This window comes from Lissotriton helveticus, chromosome 9, assembly GCF_964261635.1.
Source record: "Lissotriton helveticus chromosome 9, aLisHel1.1, whole genome shotgun sequence".
NCBI lineage: Eukaryota > Metazoa > Chordata > Amphibia > Caudata > Salamandridae > Lissotriton > Lissotriton helveticus.
In genome coordinates, this window is record NC_136070.1 from 335815146 (window position 1) to 335842081 (window position 26936).

The 26936-nt window shown below is 42.9% G+C and overlaps 1 protein-coding gene across 3 annotated transcripts in view; it reads left to right on the forward strand.

Annotated features, from left to right (window-relative positions):
• TTC7B (tetratricopeptide repeat domain 7B) overlaps positions 1–26936 on the forward strand; it is a 1395621-nt gene that overhangs the window by 528935 nt on the left and 839750 nt on the right. For all 3 annotated transcript variants that reach the window (XM_078660056.1, XM_078660054.1, XM_078660055.1), the window contains exon 7: positions 1283–1455. In XM_078660056.1, coding sequence (XP_078516182.1) covers positions 1283–1455 — 173 coding nt within the window. The remainder of the gene's footprint in view (positions 1–1282; positions 1456–26936) is intronic.

A 26936-nucleotide genomic window follows, 5' to 3' on the forward strand; every position in this document is an offset into this window, starting at 1 on the left:
TGTTTTGGACCACTTGTAGTCTATTCATTAATGCTTCATTGGCAGAGAGCAGCAGACCATTGCAATAGTCTAAGCGGCTCAATATAAGTGCCTGGGTCAGAGTCTTTCGAACAGAGTCTGGAAGTAAAGGAAAGACTCGTTGGAGTAAGCCCAAGGTGGGAAAGCATACACCCACTGTCTGGCCAACATGCTCTTTAAAAGAAAGAGCTTGGTCTAACCAAACTCCCAAGTTTTTAACAGAAGTTTTAGGGGCAGGGGGCTTTCCAAGGTTGATGGGCCACCAGTTTGGGGACCATAATACAGGGGCCTCTCCAAAAAGTAAGAGCTCGGTGTTCCCGACGTTACATTGGAGTAAATTACTCCTCATCCACTGTGAAATGGCATTCATGCCCAGAGAGAACATCTCCTGGATGGTAGGGGTGAGTTCATTGAAGGGGAAGAGCAGCTGCGTATCGTCTGCGTATGATATTTACAACATTTAATTTGTAAGCAAAGCAATCTTTTTTATGTAACAGTATATGTTTCTGGCTGTACTAAAGATTAGGAATATATAACAGCAACCAGTGCCACAGTATACATTTCCAATCATTCTATGAGTGATTTTTACCAGTTATGCAGCAACTTCTCTGCAGGTTTGTTCCATTCTTATGGTTCCCTTATGTTACTCAGTATTTTGCCAACTACTTAGCCTCTTCACGTGTTCTGCAGACATTAATATGTGGCTGTGGTTAACACAGTTGATGTTCACCCAGAGGTGGTACATGGAGAGCACAGGGAAGTCCGATCCTTCTAGCCTTTCTTGTGTGAATGTCGATTGTGCAGCTGTTTGACTCTGCGTGTTAGTTCTCAGTGGGGGCTCAGTCTTGACCTCCCACCCTAACTTGTGTCAGCTATAACAGTGATGTGTCATAGAGGTAATGGGACCCTTCCCAACATCTTGGATAGTTCCGTGTCAAGAGTCCTTCTAGTACAGTTTTTGTGGATCTTCTGTTTCTCAACTAGAGTATAGTATAGTGTTCCCGATACACGCTGTTATGGAAACATGCCCCACCATCAATTTTTGTTTCTCTGTCAGCTTGTAGTTGCAACATACCTGCTCCTTTATTACATTGGTTTGGATGTTCTTGGGTGTAGCAACCCTGTTACTAGAGTTTCTCGGTTCCCATATCCCCTGTACCTATTATTCCCAATGTCATTGTTTTCCCCATCCCACCCGGTTCGTCTATGAGGTTCTATTTCTCCAGCCTCTGAAAACTAAAGACATATCTTTTTATTCTCACAGACAATAGCGAGGCAATTGGCAGAGATTTTATTGCGGGGCATGTGTGAGCAGAGCTATTGGAGCCCGCTGGCAGAGCCTCCTCACCAGTCACCATTAGATGACCCCCTGCATCAGGAATCAAACACACAGAACTATGCACTCAGCAGAAGACCTCGGCTGTACTTCGGAGAAAAGTAAGGCTGATTTTTACTGATCATATTTTTGTTAACTAAGTCTTTAAATTGTAGGCTTCTATAAGCGCTAAATTTGCTGCATTGTATTGGTATTTGCAAAGTTATAACATTCATCAAAGCTCTACACAACCCTCATCAATTATATGATTGCCTCTATCCATCACTTCCTTGATCTAGTATGACCAAACCAATTTTGAGAAATAATCCTTTGTGTCCTGTATTTGCCATTTGTTTTTGAGTTAAAAATGTGGTGTTTGTTGTTTGTCGTCTGACCATGCTACCAACCTGTTCTAAATGCTTCCCCACTCGGTAACAATGTACATATCCATTAAATGAAACTTCAAACTGCACAGCAGCAACACGTTTCTCCTACAACTCCAACCTGTGATGGGTAGAGTTGCTTAGAACGAGAAGATATGAAAATCCTAATGCACGTGCATGTCCTTAGTTATATTGTTGATATATATACACATACATACATACATACATAAATTAATACGTTTCTCCTTGCTAAGTTGTGCAATTATTCGGGTATTTCTGCTACCTTTAAATAATTATATGACTTTTTTGTAAGTGGAATCTAGTCTTGCACTGATGCTGCTCTACTTGCTAAATGTTCATGCGCATGTAATTTACTTACAGTTTTTTTTGTCTTATCAATGAACTACTGCAGCATTTTTTGTGCTTACTTGAATTACTAGTTGATGTATGTTATCTGTATATTTCACTCAAATAACCTCACTACTATGAGAATTGTTGCTGCACCTAACTCATCGGGGCTTTTAATGTCAGTGTTACACTATCAGCATAACCATAAGTCCATTGTTGACCATAATACGCCACTCCTTGCAGTACCAGAAGGGAAAATTAGCAAATCAAGGTATTTTTTGTTGGGCTAGAGAGAGAACACTGGCAGGAAGTGGGTCAAAGTAAATTGTCTCTGTTCGAATGTAAATGCAAAAAAAAGCAACTGGCTGTCAGGGCGTATCAGGATAGAAAAGGAAGCAGAGTACAAATCAGAAATTGTTGTGTTGGCAGCAGTAGGTGGTGTGCAAGATAAGCTGGTTGCAGAATTGGGAAGAACAGGAAAACTTGGTAAGTACGACAATTTACAGCTGTATGTATCTTTCATTAGTATATTAATAGGCAGGTCAGGGGTATTGCACATACTGGACGCGTAGATGAGAGCTCTTGGTAGAATAAAGCAGATATGTCTTAGCAAATTCCCTCATAGCTTCAGGTTGGAGGGGAGTTTTTTTATGGGATTGCAGGTTAACCTGCAGTAAGAATTCATCCTCGCTTAGCTGTGAGGCAAAGAGGAGAGAATATGCCCAGTGTAATACGGGGCAACCCAGTATTAGGGTTAATTTACCTCCAAAGATCCCATTCTAAGAACTCTTGAAAAAGTCGAGGCTTTTTTATTGTACTTTGTATTTTCTATTCTTTGTGATATTTCAATACTTTACATTTCAAAGATCACCTACACTCTTTATATCAGCTTTCATCAAGATATTTAATCAATATATTTATTTTCTTGATTTGATCCATAAAACAAACAACCAGCCAACATGTGTTTTTGCTTCGCAGGCTTGTGAAAAATAAAAAGATTATATAAATATATTATTAACATGTTTGTATAGAATACCATGAATATAGAATAAATATAAAGCAAATGGGAAAATTATAACAAAAATTCCCATCAGTAGCATAAATGAGGCAAGCAGCACCAGACCTTCAAAGCTCATCAAGCTAGACGTTCTTTGGACTGTGGACATTGCTGGTCAGGAATGGAATTTCCAACTGATTATTAATCATAATATAATCAGTTTATTGGAACAATAAGATGGCAGATCAATTAAACGGCAAACTTTTTCACTTGTGCCCAAGTTTCTCAATGAATCGTCCCCAGGTTAAAGTTACAAATCACGGTGAAAATGTTACTCGTATTATCATACTTTAACTATTTGTGAAGAGTTTGTATTGAACTTCTTATTTGTTGTCCGGCCATATCTATTCATAATAATCCCATTGTTCTTCTCATTATTACAAATCTGTGTTGTTGAAGTGTTCCATCCCTTATTTATTCTTCAACTAAATGTTTGCTTCACTCTATGTTTAAAGTGTCATGATACGCCTTTGACCTTAACCAAAAAACAAGCAATTATTTAGAGAATTTCCCTTCCATCTCGAAATAAGAGACAATTTCTCAGTTATATGAGCTACCATAGCAGTTATTAGTAATAGGGTCATGCTTACCTAAAGAACATGTTATTGCCAAGACATGGGTTTCTAGCCACAACATAACTATTGTTATTGGAGTGACTTTACGTTTGACCATCTACTATTATATTTGAATACAACATTTCATTCCAGGCAGTACAGGTGTTAGAAGTTCAATCTCTATGCTTGTTTACCCGGAACTAGAAAGCATCCATTACTTTGGTTTAAATATGACAATATTGATCTATGGTGCTATAAAACGTAAAGCTATTGTGAATGACATATTCAGTTTGAATTTTTTTTATTGATTTTGTGGAGAAACAACATTACAACACAAACCGCCTACATCCTGAGGCTGACGGGTAACCATCTGGTTGCGTATTTAGTAGCTAAACAAAAAAAGAAAAAAACCAGAAGAATAAAATGACTTAAAACAATATTGACACCTACAACTTAAAATATTAAGAGAGGAGGGAGGGAAAAGGGAGGGGAGGGGGTGGGGGAAGGGGAAAGGGAGCACTCCCCTCCTGAAATGATGGTAGTGCTAGGAGGTGGAAGCAGCCTGATGGTGCGTGTTGGGTTCTGTTTGTGTTCAACGTAAGATTTGTAGGTACTGGGGGCATGTCAGTTTGCGGAATTCATCCACCAAGTATGCTATGCACGGCTGCCACATCTTATCAAACAGTGGGAGTTGCTGCGTGGCCACTGCTGTGAGTTTCTCCATTCCCAGGATATTCCAGATTTTGTACAGCCAATCCTGATGTGAGGGAATCCTGTCAGTTCCCCACCTAGCCAGCAGGAGTTGCTTCGCCGCTCTCAACGTGAGGGTAATAGCTTTACCCCTGGGGGACCTCAGCGGGTAAGTGAGTGGGTTAGGGAGTCCTAGCAGTATGAAAGTGAGGAGTCTGGGTATGTCCTTGTTAAACATGGTGTTAACCGCGTCCAGTATTTCTGACCAGTAGGAGCCAATCTTCGGGCACTGCCACAAGACATGAGTAAGCGTACGCCGTTGTCCGCCCTTTCGCCAACACATCCCATCCTCCCTGGGGTCCCAAGTAGCCACTCTTGTTGGAGTGAGGTACCAATAATGGGCTATTTTGAGGAGCATTTCCTTGCTGGTGGTGTTGAGGGCAGATGCATGGGCGCGGATCCACAAGCGCTACGAGGGCTTAGGGTAGAATGCGCTATATAAATATAATTTCATTCATTCATTCATTCATTCATGTCACTCCATTCCTTGTCAGCGAAGGAGTACTTGCATTCCCCCTCCCATCTGGCCCTAGCAGGAGAATGTAGGGGGTGCGCAGGTTGTGTCAGAAATGTGTAGATGTCAGACAGCAGTTTCTTGGCAGAGCTCCTTGTGACAAGCCACTTCTCAAAGGGTAGCAGTGGTCTGCCCGCATGTGGTTGAATCTGCTGTCCAGTGACTCAGTGTGCGACTGCTAAGTATTACCATGTTGCCGAGTTCGGGAGTGGGAAATTGGTCTGTAGAGTGGCGAATTCCATAAGACCGTCAAAGTCAAACAAGTCCCCCACCCGTTTACAGTTAGCTTCCTGCCACGCTCTGTAAGCAGCGCCATCTATCGCATGGGGAAAATCTGACCACTAAAATGGAAACTGTTCGCAGAGGTGTGTGCGCTCAGTCTCCTGCAGCGTCAGGTCCAGGACCATGGATTTTTCCGGGTCAATTTTAAAGCCCAACGCAAGCCTAAAGTCTGCAATTTCTGTCATGGCCGCCATCAGGGAGCAGACGGGCTTGTGAGTGTCAAGAGTATGTCGTTGGTATACAACATGATCTTGTGCTCCCTCCTCCCATCTGAATTCCGGTCACCCCAGCGTTGCCCCTAATGCATTCGGCTAACGACTCCATATAGAGAGCAAAAAGGAGTGGGGACAGGGGGATCCCTGCCTAGTTCCAAGCTCTATAGGAAAGGCGGGAGACTGAACACTGTTGACACAAATATCAGCCTAGGGGGCTGCATAGCAAGCCATGATAGTAGCATTGCTTATGGAGTCTGGGAGCATTCCCTGCTTATCGATGGAGTTATATAGGTGTGTGAGAATCGGGGCTAGATGGGATGCAAATTTTGATAAAATTCCCGGCCATAGCCATCGGACCTTAAATTACATATTCTGCCCTCAATTCTCTAATGCATTTGAATTAGTAGAAACATAAAAGATATGCATCTTTTGCTTCATTTTTTGTTTTACATCTGAAAGAGATTTTGGCGATAAATATTTATGGATGTTGCATGGCCCGAATCCCCTGTTCTAAAGACAAATAAAGTTGTACATATGGTTGACAATTTGTTTTCTACCCAGCTGCAGGAAACCAATAACATATATAACGCTGTTCAAACCAATTGGTCACACATGCCCAAAATGTATAATTTGAGATAGATTTGTATATAATGTAAAGTTCCCCAGCTATTGTGAAGGAAAGTTTCAATTCCATTAAGTACAGGGAGGCGCTGCTCATGCAATTCTTTCTTCATATTTCAAACTCAGCAGCCTAAATAGCATAACAGGTACATAGGAACTATCCCATGAATCCAGAAGAAAACAATAGCTGCTAACAGTCTGTCAGTCCACATAAAACAGACATCAGGGAAATAGAACTTCCTCTTTCTTCTTGTATGAGTAGCAAATGAGTAATCCAATTTGTGTTGAACGGTATGTTTCTTGCCCAAACAACTACAAAAATTAAACACAGTTAACTAATCATATTTTGTACCAGTAATTCTTAACAATACGAGAATAACTATACAATAATACCTCAAAACCATAATCAGCGCAAAGCTGACATGTTAACCAAGTTATTAACATTTAGATAAAATAATTAATACTTATATTTAATGATTAAATAAAATCCTCTTCTGGATGAGGCACTTCGGATGGCTTAATCCTCACCTCCCTGTACTTCATAGAATTGAAATTTTTCTTCGCAATAGCTGGGAAATTTGACATTTTATGGACCTGAAACTGTGGATTGTTCTAGTTTACTGTTTACTTGCTACTAGTCATTCCACCACTGGTTTAAAGTAAAAACATTTAAAAGTCGAGTCCGAAGACTAATCCACGGCTTGTAAAAATCTTCCAGGTGACCGCTTAGAGAGAAGACATTGGATGCCGTGTCACCCCCGGTTGAGTGATTCCCAAACTCAGAGGTGCCAATGTCTGCACCGCCACAGTCATTTGATCCACCTGGCTATAGTGGGAGAGGATGCTGGGCCAATTGTCCTCAGAATGGTGATAAAGAACAAATTATTATCAGGAGTTTTACATTTTTATGTCATAGCTCCATATGACCTTTAGACACCTTACCACACAAAGTTTGTGGTTATCAGGAACAGCCCAAATATGACAGAATAGCCAGGTTTGCTGAAAGTTCTTTCCTAGAAAGATATGGGTTCCCTTTGCAGAACTCTCAAGAGATTGAGGACAATGTTAATGTCCCATAACTGAGAGTATCTAGGTTTGAGAGGGCAAGATAACCTGTCACCCTGGGATATTTTACAAATGAATGGGTGTTTGCCTGCCATCACCCCATTGAGAGGGGCGAGAAGTGTGGAAATTGCAGACCTGCGTGCACTAATGGTACGATAGATGAATCCTGTCAGCCAGCTGTGCCAAGAAATTCAGGATAGGGAAAACGTCTGTCCCCACAGCATCCACAGTATATCTTAGACGCCAACTTACCCATCATCTCTAAGCCAAAATGTACTGTTTAGTTACTGTGATCATGATTTCTGTATGAAATTCGGAGCTTTTTGTGCAAGACCAGTGTGCCCTGTAATCCTCTATGCTATGAGCCAGAGGGAGACCTCTAGAAACATTTAGTAAAATCCTTCAGAGTGTTTGGATGGAGGGGAGAAGCATTAAAGAATCCCAAGAAACATCCGGAATAACTGGAAACCAGACTTGAGACCTTCAAAAGGGTGTCACCAGTATTACATCCGACTTCTGGGTCTTTATCTGAGCTGACAATCTTCTGCTCATCAAGAACAGAGAGAAGGCATATTTCTGAGTTACGGACCAATCCTGATTGAAAGAGTCATTTGGGAGATCTGGATCCCAACAGTAGAATCTCAGTAGTTAAAGACTGAGACGCAAGTCAAATAAGTCCATTTTGCCAGGACTCTATTTCGTCATCAACCACTGGAAAATAAGAGGGTCCAGCTTCCACTTGCTGAAGTCTTCGAGGAACCTAGCATTCCAATGTACCACAAGGTTCTGTTTGTCTGGCAGTTATTCTACCTCCACCAATATCTTCTTTTTGAAGACAGGAATGCCAAAAGTCTTTGGCGAATCCCACCACTACTCTGGATTTGTGCCTCACCTGTTGTTCTTTCAGAATGCCAATATGTTGTTCATTTGAAGAAGCACTGAGCAGGACAACTTTGGCATTATGGTTGTGCAATGCATTCGGTAAAATTAGTTGCAATTAGTGCACGGACTTTTACCGAACGCATTGTTTTTTTGTGAACTGACTTATGTTCAAGCATGCTGATTCGCAAAATTCCAATTCATAGGATGTCGTAATTTGACCTACCTCATTGATGTGCATGAGGTAGGTTGGAAATTGCGACCCACTGTGAATCGCTGCCCTCGCCAACCTTTTAAATAAAGCAATCATTTCCTTTTTTAAATGCAGGCTGTTTTCCTTAAAGAAAAACAGGATGTGATAAAGAAAATGAGAACCATTTAAAAAAATAATAATAATTCTTACAGGTAAACTGTGATGCCAGAGACCACTGCCTACTCCTAAAAAGTGTTTTACAAATTTGACAATGGTTAAGGGTCTTTCCATTTGCAAATGGGTCCCCACTTCCATTGAGGTGTCGGTAACCTATCAATGATTTGCAATCACAATTGCAGTTGCAAACCATTGATATAAATCATAAGAAATCGCAAATTGGAAGGGATGCCTTAAGCATACTGCTTTCAATTTGCGATTCAGTATGCTGTTGCAAACCTATTTTGCAATTCAGTAACGAGTTACCGAATCACAATTTGGGTTTTGAATATACCCAAAACCTATTTTATGGTCGCAAGGGCGCCAGTCTTGCAAATTTGAGCCTTTTCAACCGCAAAATAGCTTTGAACATAAGGCTCTTTGTCATCCATCTGACAGTGAAGGATTCTGCTAGAAGTACCAAACAATTGATTGACATGGTCAATTCTTCTTCTGACCAATGACCATCTATGGTAACGCCCCCACAGCACACTCCCCAACGTGAATGTTTTGCGTTCGACTCTATCACTTGGCCCAGAATGGTCCAAAGATAGCACTGCCATTCCACCTCTCCATGTAATGTAGCTACCACCGAATTTCCATTTTCGTTGCTCTGGTCAGTTCTATTTCTTCTGCATATCATAGTCTGCTTCCGAGATGGAACGGCTTCAAGCTTGCCGGAGCCCTGTAGGGCTGAGGGCCCATGTAAAATTATTCAGATTTAAGATGCAGGAAGTTCAACCAGTTGGAATTCTCAAGGAGAGCATGTCCCTCTCCAGAGTCACTCTCAGTTCCTTCTTGATGGATTTCAGTTTCTTCTGGGGAGTTTCAGAATCTATTGAGCCAAATCCCTTGCAAATTCCAGAAAGGAGATGTTCTGAGACTGTACTGTCTTTGAATACTTGATGATGAATCCCAGGGAAAATAGGGATCAAGTAATATGCGACTTTTAGATCGAGCTATGCCATCCAGTTGTAAGGAAACAGGATACCCCTGAGGACATCAATTCTCTTCATCTTGAAGTAGCAATAGATCACCCACCAGTTCAACGGTTGAATTCCTGGAGATTTATAACCAGGCAAAGACACATGTCTTTCTTCGCCACCAGAAAGAGATTTTTTTACATATCTCTAGGATGGCACTATCACCCCTTTTTGGAGGAGGGATTGAATTGCTTTGTACGGTGTTTTATATGGTGTCATGGGGCGGCCGACACAACAGTGCGCTTAAAGGAATGAGAAGGTATCAACATAAAACGTTTCGAATTGAAAGGGAGAAAGCAAAATGCAGCCCGAATTGAAAAAGAGTCATATCTGTGACATAAAACGTATATATCAGCCTACCTGTTGTCATTCTAATGTGGCGACCTGCTACCTAAGAGGAATATTTCCAATCAGTTTAGACGACGACCATATACAAAATAGTTTTGGGGATTTTGATAAACTACCTTTGGAGGTCTTATGAGACTCATGTTGATGGATCCATACTATCTGGATTTACAGTATTAAGCTGAACACATATTGCCTTTCTGGCACTATGTCCCCTGGGAATTGATTGCTAGATATCTGGAAAGGTCCTGAGGAAGGTGGTCTTTACGTCTCTAAACCACCGAAACGCGCGCCGACCTTGTGCTGAGCCTCGTGTTCCACTTTGAGACTCTGATGCTGGCAGGAGCTCTATCTTGCCAGAAATTACTCAACTGTGTACAGATATTGGATGAGTGTAGTTGATGTGAGACTGTATGAATTGGTGTGATTGTAGTATGATTGTATGTATTTATTTCTAACCAGGGGAATTTGTTTGTTTGTATGCATTTTTCTTAGAATTTGCTCTATATTTTTTGGATTGTGAATAATCACTGCCGTAAATGAAATATATTTGTGAGTTTACAAATCCAGAATAATACATTATTGTGTGTTTTTTATAAGAAAATGTGATTAAAACATTAGTTTGTAAAAATGAAGTCTTTTGGCAAAATATAAAAATATAAAAAATGAGATGAAAAAAAGAAAATGAAAAGTTTTTTGATAAAATAAAATAATAATGAGATGATTGGAGTTGTGCCTGTTGCATCCTTGATGTCTAATGAAATGTATATGAACTATGTTTAATGGTAAAAATATGATGGTCTGGGAGGGAAATATACAGTCTTGTGTTAATTTCAAACCCCTCTTTTCCCTGACCTAAATGTATTGCAGAGGGGGTCCCTTAACTTTAGCCTTGGGATTGAATTGTTTGATCCATAAGCAACCTATCTGAATGGGACCAAGACAAGGAAGTGGACTTCTACACCTAAACTGGGGAGTCGTAGAACTCAATATGGAAGCCTTGACAGCCTGAAGAACCCAAGTATCCCCATGATCTCCCTGCATTTTTTGAGAGAAACAGTTCTAACCCTCCTCCCGTCTTTGGTTCGGAAGAAAGGGATTGCTTCTGGTACTCCCAGTGGAAGTTTCTTCTGAAGGACTCGCCTCGTTTGGAGGCAGAAAAATATGCACAGCCCGATGTAAGCCTCCTGCTTGGCCTCTCCAAAAACCTTTTAACCAAATATTTTATTCATAGATTGTTAGGCTTAATCCAGGGAGGAAAAAGTTGTTGCCAATTTACTGAGTTCCTTAATAAAAGGCTCACTAAAGAGGCCCACCACCTGCTAGGGCTCCAGACTCGGAGCTAGCCAGTTCCCCAAGCTCTGGGTCAATCCTTATTAGGAGAGATTGGCGTCCCTCAGTAGACAGGGCACAGTTGGCATTTACGAGGAAACAGATTGCCCTCTGTGCCCACCCATACAGGGTTTCTGGGGAAATTAAGTTGCCAATCTGTTTGCCTCCTCGCCGTTGACAGATTCTTTATTTGAAAGCCTGCAATGTTAAATAATTTGTTTTGCCATGATCTTCAAGACCTATCAATCCCTTTCTTGGGATTCTTCACAAATTTAGTTATAAACATTGCCAACTTTCCATCAATCTCCGATATCACTGGCCTTTCCCCCTAGGGAAAGTATGGGGCACCCCTGCCATTAGGCAACCCCTCACCTCCTTGTGAAGAGATGTATGAAATCTGTTGCCCACATATTAGGATTCTCCTACCAGGGATGGTCCTGAGCTGCAACACAGCATTTCCGTAATGCCAGCCTATGGCACCCGAAAGTGTCCTAAGGGGGCTGGGTAGGGGTCTTTTGGGAGGCCATTGGGGTACACTCTGTGGTTCAAGAGGACTAAAAGGCCTTGTGTTTTTCCTTGTCACAAGTCGTATGCTCAGCGCAGATGCAAGCCAATGTATTTGCCTTCTGAAGGGCTCTAGAGTGAAAGAGACTGCCGTTTGAAGAGAGGAACCTAGAGTATCCATCAGATTACCATCAATTAGCAAGAAATATTGCACTGCCGAGACCTCTTCCATATCAGTGGGATCTTCAGGAGTGGGCTCATGCCATGATACCGTCTAATAATGATTATACTGGCAGCAGGTCCTAGGAGATAGCAACCAATTGAAAGCTAAGCACGTTTTCACCTTGAAGATGCTGCAGAAGAACACCCAAACTGCAACCCATGTGAAAACTGCCCTTAGCATAAACGGGGCCAGTGAGGACAAGCGCGAGTGACATAGGTGCAGGGGGAAAATAATGCACGTTTGAAATGCCTATCCGACGCTCGCTCTCCTTGCTGGACCGGGAAGCATAGGGTGTCAGTCATAATGGAGTGTGAGACTGCGCTGAAGACTGCACCCACTAGGGGCGGGCCTGATGCACTGCTTCCCAAGCTTAAATCGAGTGCAGCTCACTGCAGACACCTTGTGGCTCCCAGATAGCCTGCGTGGGCGTGCAAGCCTCAGGAAACTAAAACAGTGACATACTGAACTCCACCGCGACCAGAGACAAAACCAGGCAGCGGTTAGGGTTGGGCTGACAAAGCAATAAGCCATGTATCACACTCATTGCCAAGGTGACCGGGGAAGTGACCCAGGATACTGCTAGAACCAAGAACAATGCACGACCAAAATAAGCAATTTCACAATAAACCACTATACCACATTTTAAAAAAGCGCATAACTTTTTTTTGAGCAGAGAAGAAAAAAGAAGTACTATTCCCTTGATGTCCGTTATATGTAGACTGAGAGATTGCTATTGGCTATTTTTTCTTTTGACTCATGGGATATGTAGTTCCTATGTTTCTGTTATCTTTTTTTGGCTGCTGAGTCTGAAATAAAGAAGAAAGAATAGCATAAGCCAAAGCTTCCGGTCCTGAAACAAAATCATGCACTATGAACCTGATTTCTCATATTGCCCATGATTAATTTGATCACCTATTGGACCAAATAACATAATACTCAATATATTGCAACACAAGTCTATATATTTTTTCCAAAAGTGTTTTTGTGGCAGAATTCAGTTGCATTCCATTGTGTGAAGTTCCAGGTACTAATGTGATTCATACGTGGATATATTTTATTTTTCTAATGTCAATTAATGCAATTCACTGTTGGAATTATTTCCATAGTTTACTGTGTTCAGTTTATGGATTCAAAATACTTATTTGTCTTAATTCCTATTCATGATTTCCTTCTCTGCAGTCTCTTTTTAGGTGAAAAGTTCCAAACATTAGAATATTCTTACAAGATCCCTGTTTATTTTCATTCAGTAAATGCTCCTTCAGTGAAGACTATTTGCCTTTATTTTGTATGGCTGAAATATTAGACACCAAATTATTAAATTTCTAGTAGTCTGTTTGCTATTGTAATTATACTTTTTTTTCCTCTTTCTGATCTATTGTTTGCTATTCTCTTCCATCTTTTGTTGGCCTTCTTTCCCTAGTTGTGTCATCCTAAGCATTCTTCAGTTTCCGGGTTAAAAACAAAAATACCATTTGTACAACATTATTTTCCCTTTGGGAAGTGGTCATTTCCCCACCCAACATCCACACATTGATTAGGCCAAGAAATCTCTTTCATGTATAAAAAAACGTATTGTTTATCACATTTTAGCTAGGTCAAATGTATTAGAGAATAGAGAACAGAATATGTTACTAACAATCATTTTACTTTTTAATAACCACAAATGTTCAAGACAGCCAAATTCAAACTTTAATTATGGAAGCATTATAGTTCTCTTCCAGGGGTATACTCATCAATAGTCATAAGCACTGATTAGTCCCGCAAGTCGGTGTTTGGAACCCACTTTTTGTGAGATACTCCGTACAACATTCAACACCTTATCGCAAATCTCCTTGTTCTTTCCAAAGTGAAGCATGTCGTCCTGGGAATAAGTTACATAAGCCTCACCCCTGAACAATTGATGTATTGGTTTTTTGAAAAACGGCTGAAGCCAAAGCTTCTCCAAAAGGCATACACATAAACCAATATGCCCCTTCTGATGTAAATAAAGACAGTAAATACCTGGACTCTGGGTGCTTACAAATTTGATGATACGCTGATGACAAGTCCAAAGTAGAAAAAATCCCTGCGCCCCTGATTGTCATCAGCATCTCTCTTATATTGGGCAGGGGATGTTTGTCCACTCAAATCGTACAATTCAATTTATTGAGATCTATACATATCTGCATAACTCCATTGGCTTTTTATGCTTGCACAATAGGAGCCAACCACTCAGACGCTTCAGTCTCTTTGATAATATTTTTATCATACAACCAGTGCAATTCTTTTCTCAGTGGTTCCCTCATTATATCAGGCATTCAACCTGTTGTGGGCACCTTTGGAGCCACCCTTTCCGTCAATACTATTTTGTGTGCGACTCTTTCTTAAAGGCTTCTGGGAATCTATCTTCACACTTATCCTCAGATAAAGCATTTACTTTTGTTTCCACATCAAAAACTTGGTCAGAGTGATTAAGAGCTAATCTAAAAAAAAAAAACTCTTGGCTGAGGCCATCCCAACAAACAGGATCCATTATTGACAATGAATATTTTTGACAATTCTTTGATCCCTGAAACTCCAAAGTGCCTTCAAAATATTTGACAACTTTTAAGGTTTATTGCCATTAGCCACTAGCCTAATTTCGGGTGGATTTAAAACTCAGTCAGAAAATGTAGTTAGATGCTTCTCTCCTATCAGGGTTTAGCGAGCATCTGAATATGCCATAATTCATATTTTCACTCCATCAATTAATATAGGACAGAAAGGATTATCCATGTCATTGGAAGTTCCTACCTTACTGACTTGCAATAAAAACTCCTCTGATATGCTGTTGGTGTCGTCAACTCCAATATAATTCCCAGATCTACCAGGGAAACATCCACCTTTAGCGAGCCAACTCTTGCAAAATGTCCTTTCATTTTCCACTTTTTCCACATCTGACCAGTGACAGGGCAATTGACATCTGATGCAGGATGACCTTTTCAAACCACATTTGTAGCAAAATATGTCCTTGTCGTTGCCATCACTTCTTCTGAAACTAGTTTGATTTTGCCATTTTTCCAATGTTAGATTTATATTTTGTCCCTAACACAACAGCCACCTCTCCAATACCACCGGATGCCATCCTTCAAACCTTCTTATGTGTTTGCTGCTCTCTTTGCAATGTCTTTCGCTTTCTAAGGTGTGAACTTTTTCAGTATTTAACAGTTAGTCTTGGGTTTTTTCATTGCTCACTGTTGAACCAACTTCTGCCATGAAGTTGCCTACTAATTTAGCTGGATGTTGACTTCTCCTGAGAAACTTGATTCACTTCACTACTTTCTTGTCTTGCTGTAATTTACATCTAATTTTTGCATGTCCACCTCATAGTCATCAATTTCTTCTTATTCATCATCCCTTTCAGGAAGTGGCGGAAGATGGTTTAGAATTCGTCAACTTTCGTCCCCTAAACAGTGTTTGAACATCGCCAGTTTTTGTGAACCAGAAAATATGTCTCCGCTGATAGCCTCAATATAGGCTTCAAACCCTTCCAATCATCCTACTTGGTTGCAGGTTCCCCAGGCGTGTTAAGTGAAAGCAAAGCTGCGAACATGCCTTCCCTACTTGTAAAGAAAGACAAATCTGTTTTAATCTAAAAGTGATACAAATAGTATCTTATTCTGTGTTCCCTTTGACACTTATTCAGTTTTCACAATGATTAGGTTATCCACGATTTATTTTGACATTCTGTAACGTGGTATGCATGGTATAATTTTGCTTTTAATTTCCATATCCATGCTATGATGGTAGTTGCAACACGCGTTGCTCCGCAATCAGAAGGCAGCAGAATTCAGATCAGGTTCACATGCATGCATGATTGTGTGCAGCCTCTGCAGGATACGTTGCTTGGCAACCCACTCACAGACAAGTAGGTCTGCTGTAGTGTTCACGTAACAGACTCTAGACATGTTGCACTGACTGTGCAGTGTTGTTACATACGCGGTCATGCGCAAATGGTACCAAGCGCAATGAACAAATCCTGAACCAACAGCCCAACGACTTTCATACAAAACTCCTTACTGGCAGTTGGAGTCAAGATGTCTCTCTGATGTTGTGTGCAAATACATACAGTTGCTGGCCGCCACTAGGCACAGGGGCCCTCAGGCCTTCCAGTTTGTGCTCTTGCTCGGGCCTTCCAGTGCAGGCTTTCCAGATGCAGACAAAATGCAGGTGTTGTCGCCAGTGACAAGTCCACACAAAATGATCACGCCAGGAAATAGCAAGTGGATGTTTATTGGAAACTAAGCAAAGGGAGGGAGCATGCCAGCCAACTCCAACAGCTTTTCTTTTTCTCTCATAGCATTCCATGGAATAGGAAGGTTCCCCAACGTTCTCACCATGACATAGCATGTAACAGTGTGCCTTCTGCTCTTACATATTTTTTTCCAATCTTTTTATTGACATTTTCAGTAAAAAGAACAATACATAATCGAGCACAATTAAAAACCAAGGTATCACACACCTGGACACTTTAAAACCTTTCTTCCCTCCAAACCCGTCCCCTCTCAGTACAATTTTCAGCATTGCTGGATGGTTCCGCCATGGCCTTCTGTTCGCAAACGACAATCGTTTCTGGAGCACCACAAATATGACCTCTATAGTCATTCCAGTGCCCCCAAATAAATGTTAACCCATTTTCGAAGGCAGCCCTTCATAGACAACCCTTTATAGACAACCCTTTTGGCCAGCATGCACCTGTCCATGGCGTGTTTCCAACCTTCTGACTTGGCCAACCCTAACGTTAACCATATATGTTCAATACGGAGCAGGTCCGTTTCCTTTTAAATATTGAGGGAAGACCATTTTACTCTCTGGGTGAGGGAGGATCCACTCACTTCTTTCAGACAATCAATTACCGCCACCAAAAAGAGCTATTACGTATTTTTGAGCAGGGTTGGGTCCTGATGTATTATGGAATGACATTCTGGATCCTGGGGGCCTAGATAGATAGAAACTTTTGCACAGTTTTTTTCTATTTAGTACTCATGGCTCAGGTATGCTGAAAACCTCCAGAGATGGGGATCTATCAGTCAGAGAGGTGGGGGGGCTGATCGTGACGGCTTTGTAAATGATACCGCTGGTTTTGAAGATGGTGTAGGTGAGCAAAATGAGCCAGTAGAGAGGCATCAGGATAGGTGATATTTCTTCAGGTGTGTAGGATGCCATTCAGAGCGGGCCAGTGTTGAATCTGGTGGGGCAATTACCATCACCCAGATGCAAGAATACGAGGATTTGAACAGCAGTTCTGAAGTTGCTTCCTATAGGGAATAGTTTAACCTTCTTTATTAGAGGGCGCTGATATCAAGCCATATTGGTTTTCTGCTGTGTATGTTCCTCACAAGTGAGGTCGTTGCCTAGGGTGAACACAAATAACTTGGAATTTGGTAAAAGGTTTAGGTTTAGGTGCATGTATGTTCAATACAGAGCAGGTCCGTTTCCTTTTAAATATTGAGGAAAGACCATTTTGCTGTCTGGGTGAGGGAGGATCCACTCACTTCTTTCAGACAATCAATTACCGCCACCAAAAAAAGCTATTACGTATTTTATTTTTTTTATAAACATTTTTATTGTTTTATCACATGGAAAAACACAAAACAAGCATGTCATCGTCAAGCAGTAACCCCACGCCCCCCACCCTTCATCCCCTCCACTTTCGTCAAGTTGCCAAGTCCCAATATCATAATTCGAATGTTCATCCATAACAGTTCCCCATGCATTCCCCACCCACTTTCTGGATGTCCGTTATGGTTTGTTTTCCCCCCCCCTAACAATCCAGCCAGTGTGTGTTTTGTCCACTTAAAAGTCCTCCGTCCACGCCATGATAGCGTCTCCATTTACTCCAAACCTTACGGAACTTTTTCGGACAGCCTCTCGCTTTGTACGTGACCCTTTCGGCTGCCATGTACATGTCCAGGCCCCTCCTCCATTCCCCAACCTGTGGTGTGTCAGGCGCCCCCCATTTCCTCGCTATATCTCTCTTTGCCACTACCAAGGCCAACACTAGGAAGATTAACAGTGGGCGGGCCAAATCTATGTCGTTGGTCATTCTCAACAGGATGAGCTTTGGGTCAAATGGTATGTCTATCTCTAATACCTCGTTTAATTCCGCGATGATCTCAGCCCAATAAGCCTGAATATTTGGGCATAACCATATTATGTGTAGGAAGCTCCCGTTTTCATGTCCGCAGCGCAGGCAGCTAGGGTCTGACGCTCTTCCCATTTTATATAATCTTTCTCTATCATAATACACCCTGTGCAGGATCTTGAACTGTATCAGGCGTAAGCGTGACTTAATTGCTACTTCGCTAGGGTGCATCAGTTCCCCCCCCCCCCCAGTCCACTTAGTCCATTTCCCCTACTTCCTGCTCCCATGTGGTTCGAAGGCCCTCTAGTGTATCTGGTCTGTTATTCATGATAGTCTTGTATGTCAGGGAGACCGCCTTTCCATGGATCTGTTCTTGTAGTAGTCGGCCCTCCAGTGGTGCATATTCTGGGAGTGGCTCTTGTAGTGCCCCCTCTGCCCGCCATGCATGTCTCGGTTGTATATATTTAAAGAACTGGGAGTGGTGCAGTCCATATTCAGCCTGCAAGGAGGCGAAGGGCTTTAAGGCTCCATGTTTGACTACATCCCCTAGGGTAGTGATGCCGATGGCGTCCCATCCCTGGAACCCTCTCAGTTTGTTAAGTTCTTTGAGCCAGGAGCACTCCCATAGTGGCATCTGCTTCGTAGGTCTGCGAATCCACCTAGTGACGGTCATGGCTCTCTTCCATGCCCCCAGTGTGATTTTAGTGGCTGGTAGTAGTCTGGCCTGACCCTTCCCACCATATATGTAGTGAAGGCTTGAGTGTGTGCCCATGGTGTGTCTTTCTAGGTCATATGTGGGGTGAGAGGCAGGTGCATGTAACCAATCGTTGATGGGGGCCAGGTGCTCTGCCCAGTAGTAGGCTTCCAGGTCTGGGAGCGAGACCCCCCCATCATATTGGTGTCTCTGTAGAGTTGCCAGTGCCACCCTGGGGTGTTTTCCCAACCAGAGGTAGGTCAGGAGCTCCGCGTGTACGTCCCGAAAGGTCTTGGGTGGCATTGGGAAGTATCCATTTTGAAAGGCGTAAAGGAACTTTGGGAGTGAGATAATTTTGAACATAGCTGCCCTACCGAGTAGTGTCAGGGGGAGCGATTGCCATCTACTCGCGTCGGATTTGAAATCACGAATAACGCGGGAAACATTTCGTTCATATGAGGCGACCCTGTCAGTTGTGACAAATATCCCTAGGTACTGAAAACCTTCTTCGGTCGTCTGTAGGTACTGCGGCAATGGAGCCAGTCTCTGCGCCCTTGTGGGTCATAGAGCGTTGATTTGTGCCAGTTAATCTGGTATCCTGATCTCTCGCCATACCTCGCCTGAGCGTCAAACAGTGCCGGTATTGTGCTCTCCGGTTGCGTGACATAAAGTAAGACGTCGTCTCCGTACAAGGACAGTTTCTCATCCTGCATGTCCGCCTGTCCTACGTGGAATCCTGTGATCCCCTCGTTCTGTCTCACCGGGCAGGCCATCACCTCGATCGTCAGGGCAAACAATAGGGGAGACAGGGGGCACCCCTGTCGTGTTCCTCGCTGTATGGGAAAAGTCCTTGACATTGCCCCGTTAACCCTTACCCGGGCACTGGGTCCCGCATATAGTAGGGCTATTACGTATTTTTGAGCACGGTTGGGCCCTGATGGATTATGGAATGACATTCTGGATCCTTGGGGCCTAGATGGATAGAAACTTTTGCACAGTTTTTTTTCTATTTAGTACTCATGGCTCGGGCATGCTGAAAGCCTCCAGAGATGGGGATCTATCAGTCAGAGAGGTGGGGGGGGGCTGATCGTGACGGCTTTGTAAATGATACCGCTGGTTTTGAAGATGGTGTAGATGAGCAAAATGAGCCAGTAGAGAGGCATAAGGATAGGTGATATTTCTTCAGGTGTGTAGGATGCCATTCAGAGCGGGCCAGTGTTGAATCTGGTGGGGCAATTACCATCACCCAGATGCAAGAATATGAGGATTTGAACAGCAGTTCTGAAGTTGCTTCCTATAGGGAATAGTTTAACCTTCTTTATTAGAGGGTGCTGATATCAAGCCATATTGGTTTTCTGCTGTGTATGTTCCTCACAGGTGAGGTCGTTGCCCAGGGTGAACCCAAATAACTTGGCATTTGGTAAAAGGTTTAGGTTTAGGTGCATGCAGACATTGAGCCAGGTTTGGACTAGTTCTTCCTCGTTGTTGGTAAATAGCAAAAATTCTGTTTTGTTTGGGTTGAGCGTCAGGTAGGTGCTAGCCATCTAAGCCTGGAGCATTAAGTGGTACCAGGCCCATATCAGTGGTGGGCACTGGTTTATACCACTGGTGATGGATACGGGGAAAAAGTAAGTACGTGGAGCAGGAGTAAAACACTTAAAGGGTCAGTATTTCAAAACGTGTTTAGCGTTGTCAAGCTTTTTGCTTGGTAGGGGCGCCCAGAGGAACCTGTGTACTCAGCGCTTATGATAATAGGATTCGTCTGTAGCTTCAAATTATGACATCTTGAGAACCATAAGAAGTAGAGACAGAATTCCACCTTATTTGGAATCAGATTCATTGGCCACTGCTAACAGGATACTATTCATAAGGAGGATTCATAAGAGTGAAAGAGTGTTAGAAATAGGGGTCTCTAGTTGGCAGGTTGTTACCCTGTCCAAGGAGGGACCCTTTTTCCTAGTCAGGATAAGGGGGATACACCCCTGCTCACCCCCTTGGTAGTTTGGCAAGAGCAGTCAGACTTATCTCGGAGGCAGTGTGTAAAGCATTTGCACATAACCAACAGTAATACAGTGAAAACACTGCAAAAGGACACCATACCAGTTTTAGAAAAATAACCATTATTGTATCTGTGCAAACAAAACCAAAAACGATAAAAATCCACAATACGGTTCTCAAGAATCTCAATAATCATAAAATAGGCTTAAAATACAGTTCCTTGAAGTCGATAGCTCCGTTCGGATCTATCACGGCGTCATAAACAACTAATCCAAACAGTTCTGGCTGTCTGCTGCGTCGCGGGCCAGCTACGGTGTCGGGAAGACCCGCAAAACAGTACCTTTTGAAATGCAGGGCATCGGCGACCTCTCGTTGAGCTCCAAAGAGCTGGTGTCAGCAGGCGTCGGTTCCGAAAGTCGGTGCAGGAGTTGTTAGGTCCTTGAAATCACACGCGTTGCAGATCGAACTCCTCACGGTTGAAGTCGGGAGCGCCGGCGTCTGCAGGCGTAGGGGCTGTGGTGCGAAGTGCAGCGGTGCGGCATGCGGTGCCCTCCAGTCGCAGTGCAGGCAGCAGCTCAGTGACAGTCATCCAGTGGCATCAGTGAGACCAGGGCTGCAGTGCGAAGTATTGCAGTGCGCGCCGCAGTGCTGGCAGGTCAAGGTGTAAGCAGCAGAGTTGTTGTTGCTGCAGCACTGTTATTGGCTGACGAACTGGAGACTATGGCGCCGGCATCGGTAGGCCAAGGCTGTGGTGCGGGATAAGGACGGTGCATCATGTAACTTATGAGCGGTGCCCTCGAACCACTGTGCAGGCAGCATCGTTGATGGCGGCGTGGAGCGTCATCGTCAGTGATACCGAGGCTGCTGTGTGAAGTGGGACGCTGCTGAGTGTTCTCCATGAGCACTGTCCACAGGTCACAGTGCAGGTAGCGGCTTCGGTGACAGTGTTGCGTCATCATCGGGGATACAAAGGGGGCGGTGTGAAGAGAGACGGTGCGAAGTGCTGTGCCCACAGGTCACGGTGCAAGCAGCGACTCGGTGGCTGCGGTGGATGTCGTCTTTGGTGAGAACAGGGTTGCGGTGTGAAGTGCAGCTGTGCCCTCTGCAGTGCCTTCAGGCCACGAGGCCAGCAGCAGCGTCGTCGATGGCGTTGGGTTACCTTTTTCATCTGTGGCAGCTGAAACATCAGTTCCAGATGCCGGTACCCAGAATATGTTGAAGTCTTTGATTTCCCTGAGACTTCCAGCAGGAGGCTAGCTCTACATCAAGCCCTTGGAGATACTTTGAGTGCAGAAAGAACAGTTTAAAACTACTTGTACCTCGGCACTCCAATATTTTGTATCAAAAGCATATGCTATTTGGGGGGTGAATTCCCAGTCCTGACCTGTTTAGGGTATCCTGACTATTGTTTTCTGATGTGGACAATACTTAAATCTTTATGTAGAAAGAGAACATCATAATATTACATCCATTTTGTAATTTAATGTCTCATTGAATAAAGTTCCTCTCAATACAATTCTTGTTAACAAAACATGAAGCAGTGTGTAAACAATATTATTGCATGTTTTTTCTGAATTCTTCACTTTGATCCCGAAGAACTGAAGCAGGCAGAAAGAACAGTCTTGTCCTTTCACTGCCCAAGACAGAAGCAGGCCAACCCAGCAAAGCACACCGCAAAGAGGCAAGACTCCTCTTGGCAGCTCTTTCAGCTCTTCCTCTTGGCAGGTTCCTTAACCGCATGCGTGCGGGCGGAATTCCGCTCGTACGCTGACTTTTGCGAAACCGCATGTTACGTGACGAGCTGGGCTCGTCATCAGCGTAGCAGGAGGCTACCTCATGACGAGCCCAGCTCGTCATCAGCGTGCAAGGGGTTAAAAATGATGTTGGCTTTGGTGCACTGTTAATAGCTCTTTTTCACTTTGTGATTTATGATTGATATTGTTTATTGTGCATTAGAAAGACTGTAATAAAAACGTCTACCATTGTTTGGTAGGGATTGTATGTAGCAGTAATGGAAGTTGAAAAGTGAGTTTGGTGTCTCTTTGGTGATTATATGTATTTGTATAGGTTTTTGTATTGCATTATTAATTTTGACTGAAATAGATCAACTTTTTCACTCTTTTAAAATAACAAAAAAAATCAAAAAATAAAATTGAGAATTTAAATATGTTGGTCATTTACCTTCGATTCATTTCTTTGGCCCGGTGATGTGATATTGTTTGAAGTGGTGATCAGTATTGGCATTGTTATTTGGTTTGTTGTATATTGGCTCAGCCTTACAGAGTGGAGTCAAGACCCATTGGTGTTTTTTTGCATGCCTACTAGCAGCATTTGATGTACAGGCCCTGGGCACACGGAGTGCACTGTACTAGGGACTTAGTTGTAACTCAAAATTAGCCAATTATGGAAGCACCAATCAATAAACATAATTTACCTAAAGAGCGTATTCACTTTAGTGCTGAATAGCAGTGATAAAGTGCCCAGTCTTAAAATCAAAAAAATTGAGTCAAAAACAGGAGGGCAAAAAGTCAGAGGGCAAACCTGCTGAAATAGCCAAGTCTAACAAAGAGTAATACCTCTATGTACCCCTGGAGGTGGAAAGATTGAAGCTCCCACAATGAAAGGAGGTGTGCTGGGTGTGATGGAGATGATGCATACTCACAGCTTTTCCAGTCGCCGAATGCCTCTGCACAAATTATTGATAGACTCAGTTCACAGATGTTAGGTCTGGCCAGCTGGGTTGTTAGTCCTCGTGGTTCACTGGCCGCTCAATGCATCAAGAAAACCTTGCTTTTTTTCATCGTAATAGGGACATCAACCTCTCTACACATAGGGCTGTGCAGAGCTTCTTCTTGCGTTGACCATCAAAGCTGAAGGATGTGTTTTTGTAATCATAGCCATTGTGTTGGGCTTAAGGGAAACATAACGTCTTCTTAGTTGGCTCCTGTGTCTTACAAATGTCTTGGATTTGATGTGGCCAGTATTTATGCTACTTTGGAGTAAGTTGTGCAAAGCGTGGCTCAACCAGAGCACAAGTTGACATCAAAATATAAACATTCTTCCAGCTAGAACAGCTGTTTCTTCCCAAACTTTTCAAAAGGTAGAGAAGGATTAGATAGGAGAAAATGGATTGCATATAGACTCTCTCTGCCAAAGCCATCTGGTTACTAGGCGAAGATCCGTGCGAAATTAATGAAGTGGGTATCTCAGATACTGTGACATCACTCACACTTGCACAGTGTTTACCAGTTACACAAAACCTGTGTAACTAGACTCAGGTGGTATGTTGCACAAACATCATGGGTACAAGTAAGGAAAATTAAGATTACCAGCCATCAGTTACCCCATAGCCTGGTGCAAAGGGACGTCATTTTGGGAAAGGGAAAGGTATTGCTTGCCCTATATTGTTTTGTATTTTCCTGCTTATTTAAAATGGTGTTGAGCTGCTGATATCGGCTAACTCTCTGCTTCTGTCATATTTGCGCGTTGCTTGCCTTGCTTTTCCTTTGGGCATCATTGTCTGTACCAGGGATTGACGAAGGAGTGTAATAAGACAATGTCTACTGTTTGACACTAGTGCTGTAAGCTGTTCCCTGGGATCGATTCTACAGCAGAATTCTTTGCTGTAGTTCCACACTGCTGCTGCCTGAAGGCAGTGTGTCTGTAATGACTGATGTTCATTCCCAGGAAGATTGAGAACACTATATTTGTCAGTTGATTAGCCTGCTGGAGGAAGGAAATACAGAATTGGTTGCCCACAGCTGCATAATGCACTTACTCCTAAAGGAATTAATTAAGATTGCTGTAATATTTAAAGCAGATATTTTGTTTCAAGTAAGCCACTGTGTGACTTCTGTCTCCCACTTTTCAGTGTAAAATAAGTTGTGAATGGCGTACAATTGTGTAGCAGAGCCGTTCAAGTAAATGTAGTTAGAAGCAGGATGGAGTTGTACGTGGTTGGCGCTGCAGAGCTATGCCGCAGTCATTGCATCTCTTTTACATATATCGGAGAGAGTGCATGGTACCCATCCAAAAGAATTAATGACATTTGTATTAATTATGCATGCAGTTTGAAGCTTCCAAACAGTGTTTTGCAGTTATAGGACTTTAGGTGGAAATGTGTTATTGAATCTGTCGACTAATCGATAAGTATAAAAAATTGCTTGGCATACAAAAAATGTTTTTATAGTCAAATGTTCCCTAATGCATTTGTTTGAATGCGATGCCTTGAACCCCACAGATGCTTTAGTGACATCATTCTCTAATATTTCGCCTCTACTCTTTCTTACCTGGCCTAATAGGGACAAACGGTTATCCCACGCGAGCACTTGCTTCCCTCACATAGCCATGTTTAACTAAGACACACAAACACACACACACACACTCTCCCGCTCTCTCTCTCTCTAAAAATGTCAGGGCAGAAATTAAAAATGATGTTTGTACGAATACATCAGTACTACTTTAAATCAGGTCCAATTCTCCTTGTTACATTACTAGAGCAAAATAAAAGAACAGGCTGTTTTAGACCATTTAATTTGAGAGAGCCACCTGATATATGATCCGACCACGTTTTTCCTAACAAGCAAGATTCAGTTTCAGTCCACGTAAGACACCAGGGGCCCGATGTAGGTAAATCCCATTTACCGATTTTGAAATACCGAATCCTACCGATTCGGTATTCCAAAATCGGTAAATGGGATGTAGGTCCCAACATCTGGATTCGTTACCGAATCCTTAACAATTCTTTAATTACCGATTTGGTAAATACCGAATCGGTAATGCCCATTCCTTCCTATGGGCTTTGAAGCCCATAGGAATGATTAGGCATTACCGATTCGGTATTTACCGAATCGGTAATTAAAGAATTCACAAGGGTGCAGGGGGTGTCACTTTGACACCCTCTAGCACCCCCAAAACGGGCATGTGTGCAATGTGGCACACAGACATGCCCTAAGGGCACGTCTGTCTGTCACATGGCACATGTGTACATGCACAGATGTGCATGTACACAGGAATCGGTTTTTTACCATGGATTTGTATTCCATGGTAAAATACCGATTCTGTAGGCCATGTGCTGATGGAACATTGGCTACCTACATTGCATTTTCGGTAGTTCTACCGAATCGTTATCATTACCGAATCTGTAAATATTACCGATTAGGTAACTTTACCGATTCGGAAATGATAACGATTCGGTAAAATTCCCGAAAATGTGCCCCTACATCTCGATAGCCCTTTACCGATCGGAAACGGCCGAAAATCGGTATTTTCGGCCGATTCCGATCGGTAAAGGGCTACCTACATCGGGCCCCAGATGTCTTAAGATTTAGATTTGATTTCAGCCTTTACCGCTGATGTGGTATAGGTCAGTGAATTGAATACTCCCCACCTCCTGCGGCTATTGCTTCAGAAATGCCACTCAGTATTGTCCCCATAAGGTGCCTGTTCTGTTATTCGACCATCCCATGCCACCTGTTGGAGGGGCATGGAGACTTCATAAGTTTTGACAATAAGCAGGTAAAAATTTTGAAAGGTGATTTCATTGCTTTGCTCCATTCTTGACATTTTCCCAATATATATGTGGAACCATTTCAGACATAGTTTGAAGTTTAAAAGTTCTTAATAGAGCGCACTGTGACCAAGCGGCTTCCTTTCGCTAAAATTAGGACTAAGGAGCTCAGAAGGTAGCCATAAAGGAGTTAGCAGGGGTACGCTTGGGAAAAAAGAAAAGTCTTAAGTGCCTTGCGAAATTGTGAATAAACTGTGATGGACCTAATAGATATTGGAAGGCTGTTCCAGAAACGAGGAGAGGAGCGAGTACTGAGAATCTGGTACCACCGGTTCTTGTCTTTCGAAATCGGGGTATATTGAGAAGGGATTGGTTAGAGGAACGGAGGGAGCGGCTAGGAGTGTAGGGGCAGATAAGAGAGTTAATGAACCAAGGGGCAGTGCGGGCACGAGCCATAAAGGCAAGGCAGCCCATCTTGAAAAAGGACCTCTGATAGATGGGGAGCCAATGAAGGGATTTCAAAAAAGGAGTGATGTGCTGAAACTTAGGGAGGTGATGTATGAGGCGAGCTGCTTGATTCTGAATAGCCTGTAAACGGTGAAGTTCAAAGGCCGGAATTCCCACGTAGAGGCTGTTCCCGTAATCTACGCGGGAAAGAATCATAGCTAGCACAATGACTTTAAGGGCATCCGGGGGAAAAAACGGGAAACTTTCCGGATGATCCTGAGGGACAAAAAACAAGAGGAGACCACTTAGCTAACCTGGGCGTGCATCGAGAGGTCCCGACTGACTTTGATGCCCAAGGTCTTTGCTGAAGCCGCCGGCACTGGGGGAG